The sequence below is a fragment of the Macaca fascicularis genome, chromosome 2, assembly GCF_037993035.2.
Source record: "Macaca fascicularis isolate 582-1 chromosome 2, T2T-MFA8v1.1".
NCBI classification, from domain to species: domain Eukaryota; kingdom Metazoa; phylum Chordata; class Mammalia; order Primates; family Cercopithecidae; genus Macaca; species Macaca fascicularis.
In genome coordinates, this window is record NC_088376.1 from 58,644,309 (window position 1) to 58,664,369 (window position 20,061).

General features: G+C 40.6%; 1 protein-coding gene across 1 annotated transcript in view; it reads right to left on the minus strand.

The window, feature by feature from the left end:
• Window positions 1–20,061, minus strand: part of PLCH1 (phospholipase C eta 1) — a 254,453-nt gene that overhangs the window by 200,152 nt on the left and 34,240 nt on the right. Inside the window, exon 2 of the mRNA XM_065540098.1 lies at window positions 13,802–13,920. Coding sequence (XP_065396170.1) covers window positions 13,802–13,880 — 79 coding nt within the window. The 5' untranslated portion in view covers window positions 13,881–13,920. The remainder of the gene's footprint in view (window positions 1–13,801; window positions 13,921–20,061) is intronic.

A 20,061-nucleotide genomic window follows, 5' to 3' on the forward strand; every position in this document is an offset into this window, starting at 1 on the left:
CAAGAGAAAAAAGAAAGAAAATAACATACAATGGAGCGCCAATACATCTGGCAGCAGACTTTTCAGTGGGAACCTTACAAGCCGAGAGAGAGTGGCATGACATATTTGAAGTGTTGACAGAAAGAACTTTTACCTTAGAATTAACTTTGCCACTAGCTGGTTGCTATCAATATGTACTAGTCACTTACCCTCTCATCTATAAAAGGAAAGTGGTTTTATTCAGGGGTTTATAATTCGCAAAAAGGGTAAGGAATAACAGATTATTCTGAAATATAATGAAAGCTAAGGACTTTGTTCAAAGGAAGAGGATGCACAAATGTACATGCATATCTACATAGAGTATCTAGCATAATGTTTACAAAAATGTCATAAGTGTCCTGAAGCCTGGCTATGGGTTTTGTTCAGAATCCCTTAGTCAGAGGGCTCCCCCAGTCCTTGCTATCGTAGATCAGGGTATTACTTATATCCTTGACTATATCTTCATATGTTTTAGACACAGAGATTCAACTTTTTAAGCCCACTGTACAAAGAAAATGACCTGCCGATTCATAGCCCTCACGTTTCCTCCTTGGGAGTCTGAGCATCAGGATACTGCTGGGGGTCTTTGTCATTAGCTGTGCTCCTTACAAGTTTCCAACCTCTCAATGCTTTGTATGATGAAAAACAGTTCTCTTCTCCCTCACACCCATCCTTCTTCCATCTGCTCCTTGGAGAATAGGACAAATTCCTCACTCCAGAGGATTTATACCCAAGCCCAGTGGTCTCCTAAAGCAAAGCTGCTCATACTTAATCATCTGAGGACCTTGTTAAAATGCAGATTCCGGCTCAGAAGGTCCCTGGTGGGGTTGAGAGTCTGCATTTTTAACAAGCTCCCAGGGACCACTCCAGTAGACACCAACTCTTAGCCCTCACCCCTAGTTCCTCAGCCCCCTCCCCACACTCAGCCTAAGGGCAACTCACACAGTGTCTCTAGAAGTTCTCTAGTAGCCTCTAAAGAAAGGGTGTTACAGCTCTTATAAAACACAAACCCACGCCCTCAGCAGCTTTAAAAGAAACAAGTTTGTGTAATGCATTGCTGGGTCACAATAGTGGAAAAACCCTGGATTTGAGAGTCTGACAAACCTGGGTTTGAACTCCATAATCTAACAATGTGATTTCTGGCAAATTGTGATTTCTATGAGTTTCATCTGTAAAACAGTCTTGTTGAGATACTTAAAAGAGGTAATGCTACTCCAATGACAACCTTGATTTAGCATCAACCCTAACATTTCCTAATGATCCCTCAGGAATATTCTAACATAGAGTCCACCAATTCCTCCAGACAAGGTCTAAACTCAGTTACAGTAACATCAGTCTCAAATTCCTCTTTGTGTTCCCCTTAAGATCCTATGTGCAAAGCCAGAGATATCATGCAAAACAAGAGTGATCTGAGAAGGCAAGGTTTCTTCTTCACAACTCTGAGGCTTCTAGGAACAACACAGAGAACCTGAGGATCAGTTTTCTCACATGTAGCATAAGGGAGATAAAGCAGATATCTACAGGGACTGACACAGCTTGCCTTCCACAATAAAATGCACATGGGTCTCTAAGTCTCTGGATACCACTCAGTTTTCCAAAGTAGACAAATAAACACAATTTTAGTCAATACTCAAGGTTGCATCTGATATACTCCAAATGATGGTATTGTTCTCTCAATTCCTGTATTTCATATTTCTTTCTGTACCAGTTCTTCAAATTATACTACTGTGAACTGCGTACTTCTCTTTACAGATAAAACAAAACACTATTAATATGTTATTTGTCATCTGTTGTTAAGGACCTTCCCAAAGTATTTCTACTTATCATCAGAAGACTGTATACAACATTGTGAGGTCAATTAGTGCTCAAAGAATCACTTGAACTCAGGAGGTGGAGGTTGCAGTGAGCCGAGATCATGCCACTGCACTCCAGCCTGGTGACAGAGCAAAACTCCATCTCAAAAAAGAAAAAAAAAATAGTGCTCAAAGGTATATCTTTGTATCATGTAACAGATATATTGGTAGTAAAGTTAAGACAAATCACATTTTAAGGACACTAAGAAAGCATATTAAAGGGAATATGAAATAAATTTGTTACAAAAGAGGAAAATAACCATATAAAGGTTAGCATATCACTTCCCCCTTCCTCTCTGCAAATAGTCTATAAAGATTTTCATGTACCACTTTTGCCCAAACTAGTGTAAAATTATATGCTGTATTAAATCAGTTAACTCATACCCGACTGTGTGTACTGAGCAAATCAATACTTTGGTCAACCAACAGCTTTAATGCAGTGATTCTTATCCCTCCCATGTCATCAAAATCACCTGAAGATAGATAAATATACAGAGAAAGAATGAATGAATGAATGGATGGATGGATGGCAACATCTGAGTCCCATGTTCCAGAGATGATTTAACTGGGCTTCGGTTGAGTCCAACCATCATTGTTTTTGTTTTGTTTTGTTTTGTTTTAACTTGGTAGCTGGGTGCTTACCACAGCAACATCTTGTTCCGTGCTGTTGCCTACTTCTTGGGAATACCTTGCCTTTCGTACTCTTTCCCATAGCTGCCTGTGGTTATCAGAGCCTCATTCTCCTCATTAGCAAAATGAGGATAATATTAGTCTCTTCAATCATCAGCATTTTTTAAAAAGCACCCTAGCAGATTCAAATGTATAACCAGATTTGAGAATCACTACTTAGTCAATGGTTTTTAAATCACTTTAAGAAAGCACAGACTTAAAACACATTATTGAGATTATAGACTATTTTTTCCATCTTTACTCTTTTCTATGCTTTCCAAATTTTCTACAATGAACCTGTGTTGCTACCATCAGAAAAAATAAAGTGAAAAAATATTTTTAAAGAAAAACAGCAGCGGCCAGGTGTGGTGGCTCACGCCTGTAATCCTAGCACTTTGGGAGGCCAAGGAGGGTGGATCACCTGGGGTCATGAGTTCGAGACCAACCTGGCCAATATGGTGAAACCCCATCTCCACTAAAAATACAAAAATTAGTCAGGCATGGTAGTGTGCACCTGTAATCCCAGCTATTCGGGAGGCTGAGGCAGGGGAATCACTTAAACCCAGGAGGCAGGGGTTGCAGTGAGCCACGATGGTACCATCGCACTCCAGCTTGGGCCACAAAAGCGAAACTCTGTCTCAAAAAAAAAAAAAAGAAAGAAAAGAAAAGAAAAACAGCAGCTACAAATTCCCAAGCATAGATGACTCTTCTATATTTTCCTGCTTAATTTATATTCAAATACTGTATTTCTATCCATATCCTTCTTTTTTAACGCTCCCCCTTCCTTACCCTTCAAGATTCAGTATAAAATAGACTATCATCACAGAAAATAACCATTATCAAATTCATGAATTCAATAGTTCTGTTGAGAAAATATGTATTGGTCACCCTAAGTCTGGGGTTTTCAACCCACCAAAATCTAATTGGCTGCCCATTAGAATCACATGAAGAGTTCCAACAATTTCCCCATACCATGGCGGTACCCTAGACCAAAAAATCAGAGCTTCTGAGCTGACACCCAGGAAATAGTTTGTTTTTATTTTTGTTTGTGTGCATAAATGCACAGCCAAGGCTGTGAACCAGGTGATTCCAATGCACAGCCAAGGCTGGGAACCATTGATTTAAAGCATTAATTACTTACAAGTCTCTACATCTAGAGATGATGAGCTTCTACTTAGCTTAAAACACAATACCGTGAAATTCTCACATTGGCACAATTTCAAAGAATGGTCATTTGTAGAAATGCATTGATGTTCAATTTCAAGTTGGCAGGGAGTAAAACTAGGACACTAAATAATAAATGTGCTCCCTGTTCTTCCTTTTAATTGAGCATAAGCCACGATCCTTTACATTTCAATGGGAGAAATTCTAAAAACACTTATATGTCAGTCACATATGCTGACAAACAGGCAAAAACATTTTCACGGATTCTATATTTATCCTACCCAGAGAAGCATTTACTTCTCAGAGTGATCTTGCTACCTATAAGTCAGGAATGTACTCTCATAATGCCTGAGATTCTTAGAGGAAAGGCCTAGGTGCTGACCATTCTTGTTGTTTGTAAAGCTGAAATAAAAGTGCATCTTCTTAACTTTTAAAGAAGTCCTATACTGTTTGATTATTCTCCTCATGTACCCCCGCCCCAGGCCTCCTTTCCTCCTCTCTTACTGAGAAAACTAGTGCTTTTCTGGTTCGTTTGTTTGTTTTGTTTTGTTTTGTTGTTTTTTGATGCAGGTCTATTCCGTGCTCTCTGCAGTAACAATTACCCCACAGACAACACTTACTTCTGGACTGGAGATTTTCAGACACAAGCAGCAGAGAATTTTAATAGTATGCAAACAACTGCAATTAAACAACTTTACTGATAGTGCTATTTTAAAGACAGAAATCTTCAGTTTCAGAGTCAGGTAAAATAGATATCTATGTATAACCAACATGGAACATCTACAATGAACTCTAAAAGCCTTTTGAAATTACTTTAAGAAATTCTTTTAAAGAAATGGCTTTGTTCTTGCCCATTTCAAGGCAGTATGCATTTGTAATATATAATCTTTTCTAAGGCACACTTGGATTCTCAATGGTCTTCTTTTCCTTCTTCATCTCAGCAAGGATGCTGTATGAGTATTTTTTTTTCTGGCTTTCCTATGGCAAAATTCTGAGTAAAGGCAAGGAGAGAGAACTGATGCATTTCACAGCACAAAGATTAAACACCAAACTCAACAGAGAGTGCAAAAATAGTGAAACCGCTCTTATCTCCCTTATTATTATTATTTCCCTTTTTTTTTTTTTTTTTTTTTTTGAGACGGAGTCTCACTCTGTCACCCAGGCTGCAGTGCAGTAGCGCAATCTTGGCTCACTGCAAGCTCCACCTCCCGGGTTCACACCATTCTCCTGCCTCAGCCTCCCGAGTAGCTGGGGCTATAAGCGCCCACCACCACGCCTTTTTTTTTTTTTTTTTTTTTGTATTTTTTTAGTACAGACAGTGTTTCACCGCGTTAGCCAGGATGGTCTCGATCTTCTGACCTCGTGATCCGCCCGCCTTGGCCTCCCAAAGTGCTGGGATTACAGACGTGAGCCACCGCGCCCAGCCTTTCTCTCCTATTAAATAAAATATAGAAATTCATTCAGCAATATTTTATTGAGCACCTACTATACACAATGCATTGCACTGTGTGCTGCAGATATAAGTCTGAACAGTCTCTGATCTCCTGGACCTCAGGTTGGAGAGACAGAAATGAAACTAGTAATCACACAATTAAGTTTTATTACAGTAATGATAACACAATGAAGCAGCAAAATGAAGCAGCAATGCACAATGACAGGAAATCATAAAGTAGGGCCTGACCTGGTCTGAGAAATCAAAAAAGTCTTCTCTGCTGAGGAGACTTTTACTCTGGGATTGAAAGGATGTGTTTGAAGTTGGCTAAGTGAAGAAGCAGTGAGTTAGGTGGGCAAGGAATGCAAAGGTCAGTGTTGCTGGGGAGTAGAGAAGGGGAAGGGTGAAATAAGGCTGGCAAGGCAGATGAGTACCAGGGCAGGAAGGAATTCTGCTCCACACATGTTAAGTCTGAGGACCTGGAGAGCATCTGTGGAACCATCGGGTAGGCAGATGGACATCTGAGTATTCAGCATAGAGGGAAGGTCAAAGCCATGAACACACTTTTGGAGTTAGCAAAGACATGGGAACTGAAGCCGTGGAAGTAGGTGAAGCCACTCCACACTAGGCTAGAGGCTTTAAATTAAAAATCTGAATATTCCTTTGAAACCAACAATTTGCACTTGAAATAACCCCAAACATATTTGCTGAAAGGAATGAGCCCTAAGAAAATATAAAACATGTCACAGATCTCTATGGGGATGACTTCATCCACATGGTAAGAAGGAACAAACTGCAGTTTTTCAACTTTCTTTTGATAGATGGGAGACTGGAGGGTTTCATGATTACAAATACAGTCACTAATTATTACTGGATCCAAGAAAAAAAATCTAGATCTTTTGTATAACTAAATTAAACAATTATGTTGCCCTAGAAGAACTCTGAATCTACTCATGGAAAGATTTTTCATCCTCCCATCAATTTCTGTGCATACATTAGAAACAGAGTGGGACAGACAATTGGGAAAATGAGAGAGCAGAGGAAAACTAATTCTAATTATGGAAATGCAGCTTCAAGAACAAAGGCTTAAATTTGTAACACAGGTCTAAGGGGAAATAATTCTCATAAGTAACCACTTAACACATGAAAAGTCTGCAAATCTGAAGGAAAAAATGACAGTTTATTATACACATTATTTCTTCTTTCTAATTGAGTAATTAGAAAATTACCAATTCCAGTTGCCAATTAGAAAATTGGTATTCCCAAGCATAAAGGAATAAAACAATCAAGGGCCTTTCTGCCTGGCTGGACTCTCAATGGCCAAAGGTTTAAGAGAGAGTTTGAGAGTCTCATGGAAAAGGCCATCCAAGACGTTAACTTGGCAGCAACAGGCTTGTTTCAGAAAATTGAAAGCTAAAGCTTCGAAGAAAGAACACTGTCATTTCTCATCCACCTGGGCTTCCCATACATCCAGATCTCCAATTTGCCACTTAAAGAGCACCTTTTCATCCCCCCCATCGTTGCAGAACATAAATGACCTTGCATAGAAAGCATGACAGAGAGATCACAGTGGGTTCAGTTACCCAGAAAAATTCCTTCACTGAATTAGATTCCCAATGAGGAATAGAGGCTGATACACCTCAACATGGATTGTTATACATATAGATCATTGCTTGGGTCTGATTAATCCAGCTACATAATGTTGCAAAGAGCAAACAGAATAAAGAACACCAGTAGCTTTAGGGAAATCAAGTCGCCCTAATCTAAAATGTTAGTGAACAAGGACGTGCCTAGAGTGGCTCTAGGAGTCCAAGGAGAGCTGTCAGTGGTTGGGGGGGCTGGGATTTCATCCATCAAAGTCACATTACCTGAGCCATTGTTAGGTGTATAATATCCTCAATGCCCAGGGTAGCAGAGATGGCACTCTGAGGAGTGAAACTGGAGGAAACACCCCTCACCCCCAGAAACAAGCAGGGGAAGAGCTATGAAAGAATGACTTAGAGATTGCCTAAGTTGGTAACGTATGGGAGCAGCCCCCACAGTGTGAAAAGAGACTGTCGTCAGTAGGTCTGAGAAGAGCAAGGGGCAACTTCACACCCCGTTCCATCTTTCAAGCCCTTGCAGTCTGTAGAGCTCCACATGAAGAAATAATGGAGAGAAGAGAAAGGCCAGGAGCCAGACAGTTGCCCCAGTGTCCTCAGGGGCACAGGAAGCTGTGCTCTAGCCAGAGGAAATTGACAGCAGAGAAGGCATGAGGCTGAAGCAAGATGGCAGGTCCTCTCTGGAGGGTCCTTGGTAACAGAGGGAGCCAGGATAAAACTGAGAATCTACAGATGATGGAAGCAGAGGGAGTCTGGATCACCTCACTGCTGCTGACATACAACAGGGACATGTGGGACAAAAGGCCCCTGCTCTCTTCCTTGTACCAAAATCTGTGGAACAGGGCCTTGAATTCTCCTTCAAGGGGAAGGAGTATGGCAGAGACAGAGGAACCCTCACCTTCAACCACCAACAGCCAGGTCAGGGGGTAAGGGGGCTTAATGAATCTGAGATTGAAATTTTAAAATGGACTGGACACTTAATTGCCAAAATTAGCCAGAAAGCAATAGAATCTACCCAAGATGCTACAATGGGACAAAGTATTTTCTGAAGCATTCACTGAAGCATATATGCTGCACTAAGTTGAAAATGCTCAATAAACCAGTTACAAATAGAATGCTCATCATAAAGAAAGACGAAAAAAAGGAAAGAACTTTAGATTTTAAAATATAAATAAGTAGCATCCACTGAGAGGTTTTCATTGAGAATTTTTATATCTCCAAGACATCAAAGAAGAGCATATGTTCCCAAAAGGTCATAGAACAAATATATTTCATACCAGCTCACATTAAAGGTTGTTTCCTTTGTGTTCTAAACTAGACATAAATATCCTCTTTTGTAAGGCCTAAATGGATGGCTGTGATTTCCTTCAGACAGGGGAAGAAGAAAAGGAGATAAATCAATGTGGTCAGTTAACTCATAGCAAATTCTCCAATTAACCTCTGTTTAAAAGTAGGGTGAGTAGGGGAGGTAGACAATCTCGCATTTCTTAAAATTTTAGCACTTAGAAACTTAGAGGTCATTTTCCCTAAATGCCAGCATTTTGCTGATACGGAAAACTTAGTCCCAAAGAGAACAACTCACCCACAGTAACTCAGCCAGTGGGAGCCCCTACAAAGTGTCACACCTGGGTCAGGCCATGCCGCCCTCTGTCTAAATCTTCACCACCTGCAAGATGCACCTGAACATCATAGGCCTGAAAGGATACCTGCCCTGATGCTTTCTGCTTCGGTGGCCATCACTGGAAAGTGGAGAGCCTTGTGGGTGGGGCCAATAAAAGAAATCTACTGGCCAACGCTGCTTCCAGAATTAGTTCTATTATAATTTATAAAACGTAAATGATTCAAATATATTTTCTCCCTTAAGGCCTATCTTCTTTTTTTTTTTTTTTTTTAAACTCTTCCTCTTCAATCTGTCTTTGAAATTTCTCTCTGGTCCTCTCTAATAATGTGATGATAATACTTTTAATCTTTTATCTTTTTTTTTTTTTTTTTTTGAGACAGAGTTTTGCTCTTGTTGCCCAGGCTGGAGTGCAATGGTGCCATCTCGGCTCACTGCAACCTCCACCTCCCAGGTACAAGTGATTCTCCTGCCTCGGCCTCCCAAGTAGCCAGGATTACAGGCACCCACCCCCATGCCCAGCTAATTTTTTGTATTTTTAATAGAGACAGGGTTTTGCCATGTTGGCCAGGCTGGTCTCGAACTCCTGACCTCAGGTAATCCACCTGCCTTGGCCTCCCAGAGTGCTGGGATTACAGGCGTGAACCACTGCGCCCAGCCTGATACTTTTAATCTTAATGATGTTCATGAAATCTTGATTGTCATTGCATTAATAGGAATTCTATGTGCACAAGTATTTTCTGGACCTAGAAAAGGATGCTTATAAAGTTACGGCTGGAAAAGCTAGGCTTTGATTCGGTAAAGAAATGCCACTCTAACATAAAATCTAGTGATGCCCCACCAACCGAAAGCAGGCAGGCTGCCAAAGTCTAATAAACTGGCTGAAATCAATTGGAACCCTAATTCACTTTTGCATAATTTCATTCTCCTTGCATATTTACCAGTCAGAATCTGGCATTCTTCTCTTTTCTTCCAGTGCAGATGGAATTCCAGTGAGGGAGAGCTTTTCACTCTTCATTTTTTAATATAATCACATTTGTCCTGAAAGCTTGTGTGTCAGTCCTAGATATTGGTCTCTCCATGGTCAGGAGAAACCTGTGACCATTCACACACACACGCACACACACACACACACACACACACACCCCATCTCTCTCCCCTAAAGGGAAATGCAGCATTTTGCCAGTGCAACACTAACTACAAATTTTACAGTCCAAAAAGAAACCTTATCCTCTCTTCAACACCATCTTGCCAGCCTTTTATTCTCATAGCCTAGGTCTGAAGAACACTTCCATCTATCATACACCTATCTTGATGTTTGACTACACAGACACCTCACACTTTGCTGCTATAAGGGAACTTTACAATCTGGCACAATCCGCACTTGAAAGACAGGGAAACTGACGGCCCCAGAAGTAGACATGAGGCTACACAAGATAGTTGGTAAACTTGGATTAGTACTAGTCTTCAGGATCCCATTTCAGCCTACTTTCCATTACAGACTAGCGGTCAAGTTTCTACCCTCACATCACCAACTACGTCTGTGGCCAGGAAGGGGAGGCTGGATAACAAGTAATCGTTTAATTAATTAACTAAGTCAATTAGTTTTCTTAAAATGTAGTTCTGAGGCAAAGTAAAAGTATTAACATATATATAGGGCAACTTCTTGAAAAGGCATACTGCATAAATATTTAATAAGAGAATTACCCTTAATTTTATCCCCAGATAGTAAGAGATACTCCTAATTCAGTCCAAAATGTTTCTAGTCTAGATTTGTAATGGTTATTCAGAAATATTCGTTTAACAACATGATGGCAACAAAAGTAAATTTTCCTATAAGAAGTTGAGATGATACCCTAATAACTTAGGGGAAAGCAATTAATACTTTTTCCAATAGTACAATTACAACTAGCAGTATGTGAAAACAAACATCAAGTCACTTATTAAGGAGCTCAAATGTTTGGAAAAGTTTATGTGCATAAGAAATTGCATGTGCATATTAATTGCAATTACACTAATCACTGGTTAAGAATCAAGACTGCATCCCAGGTCGGAAAAAAAAAAAAATACTGCAATTCACTGAAAGCAAGAGAAGCAGCTGAAGATACAGGCAATTTTCAAATCAGGATAAATCATGAAGGTATAAGCCATTAAGGCAAGGTTCATATGGCACCAAACATTCTTTGCTCAAGATTTTTTTCTATTGCAAACATATCAGAAGAATAAAAGTCAAGTAGGGGAAGATCCCAGAGATTAGTTTCTCTAATAGGTGCAAATTCCTTTGGGTTTTTTCTAAAAATCTAGGCAAAAGACAGACAAGAGGGAAACAGAAAAATTCATCATGCCTAACAAGGTTTCGCTCATCATTGGGCATAGAAGTCAATTCAACCAACCAGTTCATTTCCGTGAAGCACTATTTCCCAACCTTTCCAAAATTTCATTTCTGCCTCAGAAATGTGAAGATGAAAAAGTAAGTAGATAAAAGACCAGACATAAGTGAACTCCTAATAGTAGGCTTAATAGTCTCTTTCTCTTTGGGTTCTGGGATTGTGGGTAATATTCTAAATTGTTTCCAGTGAGAATATACCACCTCTATAATCAGAAAATGAGGCTATGAATATGCTTTATGAACTGTGAAACTACACAAATGTTACATTTTTATTTTTGCTGCTATTGACCATTTTAGAGTTCTCATTTTAATGTAGCTCTTTTATCCTGGCAACACTGCTGAAGTCTGTCTGTACAAAAAGAACCTGGCTGGCATCATTTGCACATCCAAGTATGCTTATTCCAAAAGTCTATTATTCTACACGGGAAATGGTTCTTTCCTGTTTATGGAAGAAATTTTTTTTTTGGTTGATTTGGTTATGTAAGGAGAGTTATCAACAAAAACAAGGAGAAGCCAAAGTGAATAAGCAAAAGTGTGGTCAGTAAATGTTCAAGAAGCCCAAGAGAAATCTGACATTTCCTACTCAACATGTCCTGTCCCCTTTCTTTTCTCAGAAATGTTCTGAAATCCTCTGCAAAGACATTATCACCAGAGCTCCCTTGGTTTAAAATATCCCAAGACTTCTCACAATTCTTCCTTAAGTTAAGTAAGTTCCTATGTTAACAGATTCTTTTTCAGTAGAGATAGAAGAAGAGCAAAAGGCATCCTTATTTCCTGAATTACAACATATCCTGAGGCAAGGAAATCCAAAATGATATTTTACACTATCAGAAATATATAAAGTTATTGCTGTATTATAAATGAATAGAATCATTGTTCTAATCGGCTTTGATTCTTTTAATCTTGGGAGGATTTAGTATCTCTTAAACCCTTTCGAAAGAGTAATTCTTGAATGTAAGAAGTAACCAATTCATATTTTAAGTATTATACTGCCCCCTTGTGTATCTTGTGTTTAGTGAAAGGGGAGCTCAGACAATACAGTAATTGTAATTCTCAGAAATACTTCAGTGGAATCTGAGTTTAGAACTTCTATAGAAACAGCCTCAAAAATCATTGAGACCAGCACGCTTATTTCACAGAAAAGAGAACTGAGTTCCTGAAAGATTATATAACTTGTCCAAGACCATACACTGCTAGTGAGTAACACAGCAAATACTGTTATATAGAACTTAAGCCTCAGAATGTTAATTTTTTTAATTAGAATGGAGATGGCAGCCTGAAAGAAGAAAAAATAGTGAGGTGTTGGAATTAGGCAGATCAGGATTTGAATTTTAGGTCACCATTTCACAATCTCCAAAAGCTTTAGTTCCCGCATTCATAAAATTTGTTGAATAATAGCTATGGCAAAGTCCTTGAAAGGATCCAGTATGACAATGTTAATGTTCATCAAGCCCTTGGCATAAATATCTGCAATATAGTAATAAACTAATTGGTAATATGACTACAAAAATACATAGAAAAATTTTTAAATGATTATAGCCTTTGAGATCTCTGAATAAAGGCATTCTAAAATAATGAAAATAATAATGAGTTTAAGGCACTTAAATCTAAACTCTTTAAAAACTGGCACAAAATAAAGCTTGAAAAAAATAAACCTAGTTCTTCTAACTCCCGTGATTCTTCTATTATCATATTTACTCTTTTTTAACACAAATAAATTTGCAGCAGAAAAAATACATAAATCAAACACTGCATGAGAGATAAAGCAATGAACAGGACCCTTGGCTAAGGCTCAGAGAAAAGCAACGCAAAATCTCAGTGCCACAGTGTCAAGTCGCCATCACCACGTCTCCTCTGCTAAGGGCATTTCACCACTGGAATGTCAAAAGAATCAACCTGGAAAGGTGGAGGCAGAAATTTTCATGCTGACCTTGCTAATACCTAATTAGTTACATCAACTTGGGCAGTTATTTCATCTGTTTCTATTTCTTCATCTGTAAAATGAAGTCATTCTCTACTTTATAAGGCCTTTTACTGAGGTGGTATAATCAATGTTGAAAAAACACTATAAACACTAAAGTGCTTAATAAAGTAAGGTTAAATGTGTTATCTTAAACTTAGTTTAAAGCAATAATAAACATTAAGTCTGTCGTCAAATTGGGGAAGACTTCAGAACAACCAATCTTAGAAAGGTGAAAGCAGCTTAGATTACAGGATTCTGTTAAAGAGCACTCCACTGCCCCTGAAATCTGTCTCTTCCCTCTACATTTCCACAGGCCTCTGATGGAGATTACTCCAAAAATTCTGGCACCACATAAGTCTTTGGCTTTTAAACCGGTTTCACCCTAGGGTATCTCGACAGCAGGATTGACAGAGCTTATCCCTGACTGTATACCACAAACAAACAGATACCAGCAGGGTAAAGGCAATTTGTCTTAGTTTGGCATGAAAATGACTAATATTGATTCCTCTCTGATTCACAGCGGCAGTCCTCTACCCTGATAGTAACGGTTTAGTGCTGCAAACTGTTCTGTTCCGTTTTTATATGGGACATAATATACAGATAAGTCTTAAAGCCCTAAAGGACAGCAATAAAAGTGGGTGGACTTCTCTTCAATAAGTGTCTAAAGCAGGTGACCACAAGCACCCTCTAACATCTCAGTTTGGAAGTGCACGCTCTGCTAGTAATAAGCATTGACTGGTGATCCAGAAATATTAACTGAACAATATATGGTCCTCGCCCAAAATAATTACAAACATCAGAAAGGGATATCACTGGAGTTGACAGGGTGGTAGAGGAGGGAAGGCACTGGTACCAGCTACCCCACAAAGTAGACAGAGAGAACACTATTACAGTTGTTGAGGTGGGGCCCGTTGCTTACAACTGGAGACAGTAAGTGCAATGGGACTTCTTGGGTAATTATTCATAAACAAGTTAACTCAAGCTCTTGGTTCCATCCAACAATTATACCATATTTGCATCTAGAGTGCTAGAACAAAAGGCCTGTCAGAAACAAAATAAAAGATCCAACTATATAAATACAAGAGACAGCTTACCATGAAACACACTGTTGTCCACCAGAAAATGCCTGCGGTACTGCACACAGTTCTTTTTTTCCAAGTTCCAGTAACTCATTGTCAGAAGATTTCTGGCACAGCATCAAAACCAAATTGCCCTGTCAAGGGAAACAGAATGAGACAAAAATGAAGAAAACGGCAGCCACACGCTCACGCTGGCAGCATAATGCCATCGGTTGCCCAGCATTACAGGGCAACATATACGGCATACAACTTCTCCCCACATGGAGCTGGAATCCCCCAGGCCCTAAGACATTTCCCACAAGTCTTCCCAGGGTCTAGAATGTCATTCAGCATATCAAAACAGTAACTTTCTCAAACCACCTTTCAGGGCTCAATGTTACCCGTCTCCAGGGGAAATAAATCTACCGTCAGGGAGCAGGTTTCAGGACTGGTTTATGTGCTCCCGGCCTCACTCCTAGTAGTCCAAGATCCAAACTAGTCAACACTGGTAACATCTCAGGAAATTTCAGTTGCAGGTGGGGAGGCAACTGACAGGAATGAAGCTATCATCCCCAATTCCTGAATTTTGTGTCAGTGTAGCATCCACGTGGCCATGAATGAGCCAAGCACATTAACAAAACGTGCCTTCCTCTTTTTGGTTCATTGCTGGTGTCCATTTAGGACCGCTAGAGCCTGGATCTGCCCAGGCTGAACTCAGTGGTGTAACTAGAGCTGGGCACAGGCCTCGGCAAGGTAAACTAGCAGTGCCTGCTCCTACGTAAGACTTGCTCCATCACAGACACAGGGAAACACAATGCTAGCTAGAGCAACAACTTGAAAAGCAGAGATCTGAGTTGATGAATTAAATTCCTCCAAAAGCTGACGTGCATAACCCTGAACAAGGCCTCCTTTGTTCACAGGATTTGGCTAAAGCAACTTTTCAGAATTCCAACCTCCTTTCTGTTCACAGAATAAAGCCAGGCAAAATCAAGCAAGGCTGGCATGCAGCAAAACCCACAGGTGGGAAGCAATTTGTCATCTCTCCTGCTAAAACAACCTAGAATTTTGTAAACGTACCCCAGGATGAAATCAGTCCCTTAGTGAAAATATATATATATATAATCAGAGTGTTGTCTATTCATTAACGGAACAATTGGTGAAGGCTCCTGAAGCTTTTGTCAGAGCTTCTCCTTGGCTCCCTATGACCCAACCTTAACCCACCCCACCAGGGATCTTACCTAATTCTCGCCTATCCTGCATTTTCTCTGGCTCCATGCTGGACTCGCCACTTCTTCTTGCCTCATACCCACCTGGCTAATCTGACTGCTTATCCTACTCCCTCTGGCTGAGGGAGTCTTACTACTGTATGGAACTGACTACAAAATACAACAGAATATAGCTAATGATGAAAGCAACCGAACCTCTGCCCTCTCACCTGCCAATACTATATACTACAAAGGTCTCTTCTTTAAAAAGTATTTTTAGTTATACAAATAATGCAGTTATATATGTTCATTAATTTTAATAATGTGCATTTGTTTATAGTTAGCAAAATATATTCACATACATGACTCTCATTTGCCTCTTATTAATCTTCTGAGGTGAGTACTGTTTTCTCCTTCTACAACATTAAAGAAGATAAGGTGTTAGAGATTAACTGATTCACCCAACACTGCTAGGAAAAAATAGTAATGAGACTTGAAGTCATATCTTCATATTCCAAAGTCAAGCCATAATAGGAACTAGGACTTTACAAAATGAGGTGGTTTAAAAAATACAATCTGGGCTGGGCACCGTGGCTCATTCCTGTAATCCCAGCACTTTGGGAGGCCAAGGCAGGCGGATCACGAGGTCAAGAAATCAAGCCCGGCCTGACCAACACAGTGAAACCCCATCTCTACTAAAAATACAAAAATTAGCTGGGTGTGGTGGCGCACACCTGTAGTCCCAGCTATTCGGGAGGCTGAGGCAGGAGAATCACTTGAACCCGGGAAACGGAGGTTGCAGTGAGGTGAGACAGCGCCACTGAACTCCAGCCTGGTGACAGAGTAAGACTCCATCTCAAAAAAAAAAAAAAAAAAAAAAAAAAAATCTGCTGGCCAGGCGCGGTAGTTCACGCCTGTAATCCCAGCACTTTGGGAGGCCGAGGTGGGTGGATCATGAGGTCAGGAGTTTGAAACCAGCCTGGCCAATTGGTGAAACCCTGTCTCTACTAAAAATACAAAAAATAGGCCAGGAGCGGTGGCTCAAGTCTGTAATCCCAGCACTTTGGGAGGCTGAGACGGGTGGATCACGAGGTCAGGAGATGGAGACCATCCTGGCTAACCCGGTGAAACCCCGTCTCTACTAAAAAATACAAAAAACTAGCCGGGCAAGGTGGCGGGCGCCTGTAGTCCCAGCTACTCGGGAGGCTGAGGCAGGAGAATGGCGTGAACCCAGGAGGCGGAGTTTGCAGTGAGCTGAGATCCGGCCACTGCACTCCCCGCTGGGCGACAGAGCGAGACTCCGTCTCAAAAAAAAAAAAAAAAAAACAAAAACTTAGGCCGGGAGTGGCTCACGCCTGTAATCCCAGCACATTGGGAGGCCGAGGTAGGCAGATCACAAAGTCAGGAGTTTGAGACCAGCCTGACCAACATGGTGAAACCCCATCTCTACTGAAAACACAAAAATGAGCTGGGTATGGTGGCATGTGCCTATAATTCCAGCTACTCAGAAGGCTGAGGCAGGAGAATCACTTGAACCCGGGAGGCGGAGGTTGCAGTGAGCTGAAATCCTGTCACGGCACTCTGGCCTGGGAGACAAAGACTCCATCTCAAAAAAACAAACAAACAACAACAAAAAATCTGCAAATTATTATACATTCCTCCCCTCAAAAGGTAGAATCTAAATTCACCTTCCCTTGAATATGGGCTGGACTCAGTGACTCGTTTCTCACAATAAAATCAGCTGGGAATTATGCTATGAGTCTTCCATCATGAGGTCATAAAAAGGATACCACTTCTGCCTAGTTCCCTATCTCTCAAGATGCTTGCATTGGAACCCAGCTACCACACTGTAAGGAAGCCCAGATTTAAGTGTTCTAGCTCACATGCTCAGCTAGCCCCTCATCCAACAGCAGCATCAGCCACAGACATGTGTTATGCTGAACGTTTGTGTCTGCCCCAAATTCATATGGGGAAATCTAATGCCCCCCAATGTGATAGTATTAGGAGGTGGGACCGTGAGTTTCCACCCTTATGATTAGGATTAGTGTCCTTATAAAAGAGACCCTAGAGAGCTAGCTCTAGCCTGCCACCATATGGGGACACAGCAAGAAGTCAGCAGTCTGCAACCCAAGAAAGGGCCCTCACCAGACATCAAATCTGCCAACGCCTTGATCTGAGACTTCCCAGCCTCCAGAATTGTGAGAAATAAATTTGTTATTTATAAGCTACCCAGTTTATGGTATTGTTATAGCAGCCCAAAATGAACAAAGACAACATAAGAATAAATTAATCTACAGATGATTCTAACCCCAAGTATTTCAGATGAGGCCACAGATACTGATGAGAAGAAGCAAGTCATCCCTCTGTGCCTCATATGTATTTCTGACCTATAGAAACAGTGAAAGGTAAGGCCAGGCACAGTGGCTCACGCCTGTAATCCCAATACTTTGGGAGGCCGAAGTGGGTGGATCACCTGAGGTCAAGAGTTCGAGACCAGCCTGGCCAATAAGGCAAAACCCCGTCTCTACTAAAGATATAAAAATTAGCCAGGCGTGGTGCCAGGTGCCTGTAATCCAAGCTACTCGGGAGGCTGAGACAGGAGAATCACTAGAACCCACGAGACAGAGGTTGCAGTGAGCCGAGACCGTGCCACTGCATTCCAGCCTGGGCAACAAGAACAAAACTCCGTCTCAAAAAAAAAAAAAAAAGAAAGAAAAAAGTGAAAGATAATAAATAATTATTATTTTAAGACAAAAGATTTGGGGTAATTTGTTACACAGCAATACATAATGTAACATATAATACATGTGACATCCTCTTAGAGGATGATCATCCAATCGGAGTTGAGACCTTCAACTCTTTTGTGACAGAAGCACAAACCTACAGACATGTATGTAATATTCATATACTTTGGCACTAGCTCACATCAATGGCCCAGGCTTTCCAACTTCCAGATCTTTTTGCTTTTCTTTAAGGGCCAGGTAAAATGCCACTGCCTTTGTGAAATGCCCCTAGGAATCTCTCCCTCCAGTTTACCTACAATACTTTCATGCACTGAACTCCCATAATCCTGTTTCCCAGTTATTGAGAACCTACTATGCATCAGGAACTGTGATAAGGCTTTACATCAGTGAGTCTCAACCTTGACTACACATTGGAATCACCTGAGAAGCTTAAGACTCCTGACTCCCAAGCTACACCTAGGCCAATTACATCAGAATCTCTAGGGGTGGGATTCGGGCATCAGCAGGAGACTGATGAAAAGATGCTCTCCGTCTGGCCTTCAGATTTAGAGATAATGGAGGTGGAGATAATAAAGAGTGAGTACACCTGGGGCAATGGAACAGAGCTCTGCGATAAGCCTCATTTTAGCTTCCACCAGATTCAGAAGAGTCAGGCCCTAGGGCTCACTAAAGGGATTCAAGTGAAAGGGATGTTAGACATCAACTAAGACAAACCTCTCATGCTGTAGCCAGAAGGAAACCGAGGCCCAGAAAGGATGTGTGGCTTGCAAGATAACACCTCTAGCTCTAAGATGATGAACTGGTGGGAAACCCAGCCTCAGCAGTTCCAAAGCAGGTTGAGTCTTTCATGGCCCCATTTGTGTGAACACAGTAGGTAAAAACAACTACTAAAGTATACTACATTCATTTATTTTTTAGACAATTTATATTACGTTAGAGATGTATTTCCCCTGCATCTTGTATCCAATTTGAAGTTGTTTGGTCAGTATTCAGGCAAGGATGGTTTTAAATTGATCATCTTGTTTTTTCTTTTCAACTTGCTTTTAAGACTTACAAAATACTCCACCTCCTAAGAGGTCTAGGTAATATAACCGGTTACACATTCAGAACTCTACAAGCATCTACATCTTATAAATAGAACATGCAGATTTATGCTCTTTTTTAAACCTACAGATTAATTATGGTACCATACAAAATAGTCTCATTGCCCTAAACTCCACTATGCTCTGCATTCTCCTTCCCTCCCCTTTAGTCCCTGACAAGCACTGATATTTTTTACTGTCTCTATAGTTTTGCCTTTTCCGGGATGTCTTATGGTTGGAATCACACAGTATATAGCCTTTTCCAATTGGCTTCTCTCACTTGGAAATATGCATTTAATGCTCTACATCTTTTCATGGCTTGAGAGCTCATTTCATCCTAGCACGAAATTCTATTCCATTGTCTGGATGTACCACAGTTTATTTATCCATTGAGCTACTGATGAACATCTTAGTTGCTTCCAAATTTTGAAACGTATACAGATGCTGCAAACATCCATGTGCAAGTTTTTGTGTTGATACAAGTTTTCAACTCATTTGGGTAATACCAAGGAGGGTGACTGCTGGACTGTGGTAAGAGTATGTTTACTTTGTAAGAAACAGCCAAGCTATCTTCTAAAGTATAAGATATTTTGTATCATTTTGCATTGCTACCAGCAATAAATGATAGTTCCTGTTGCTCTATGTCTTTGCCAGCATTTGGTGTTACAAGCGTTCTGGATTTTGGCCTAATAGCTGTGTAGTGGTACTCATTGCTGTTTTAATTTCCATTTTGCTAATGATCTATGATGTGAAGCACCTTTTCATATGCTTACTTGCCACTAGTGTATCTTCTTTGGTGAGGTGTCATTCATTCACCCATTCATTCATTCATGTATTTATTTTGAGACAGGGTCACCCTCTGTCACCCAGACTGAAGTCCAGTGGCATAATCAAGGCTCAACTGCAGCCTCAACCTCCAGGACTCAAGCAATCCTCCCACCTCAGCCTCCTGAGTAGCTGGGACCACAAGCATGAACCACCATGTCTGGCTAATTTTTTAACATTTTGCGGAGACAGGGTCCCATTATGTTGCCCAGGCTGGTCTCAAACTTCTGGGTTCAAGGGATCTTCCTGCCTCAGCCTCCCAAAGTACTGGGATTAAAAATGCCAGCTATCATTCCTGGCCTTTGAAAAAATTTTTAATCAGGTTGTTTACTTACTGGCAAGTTTTAAGAAGTGTTTGTTTGATTGGTTGGTTGGTTTCGTTTTTGTTTTGAGATGCAGTCTCACTCTGTCACCCAGGCTGGAGTGCACTAGCACCATCT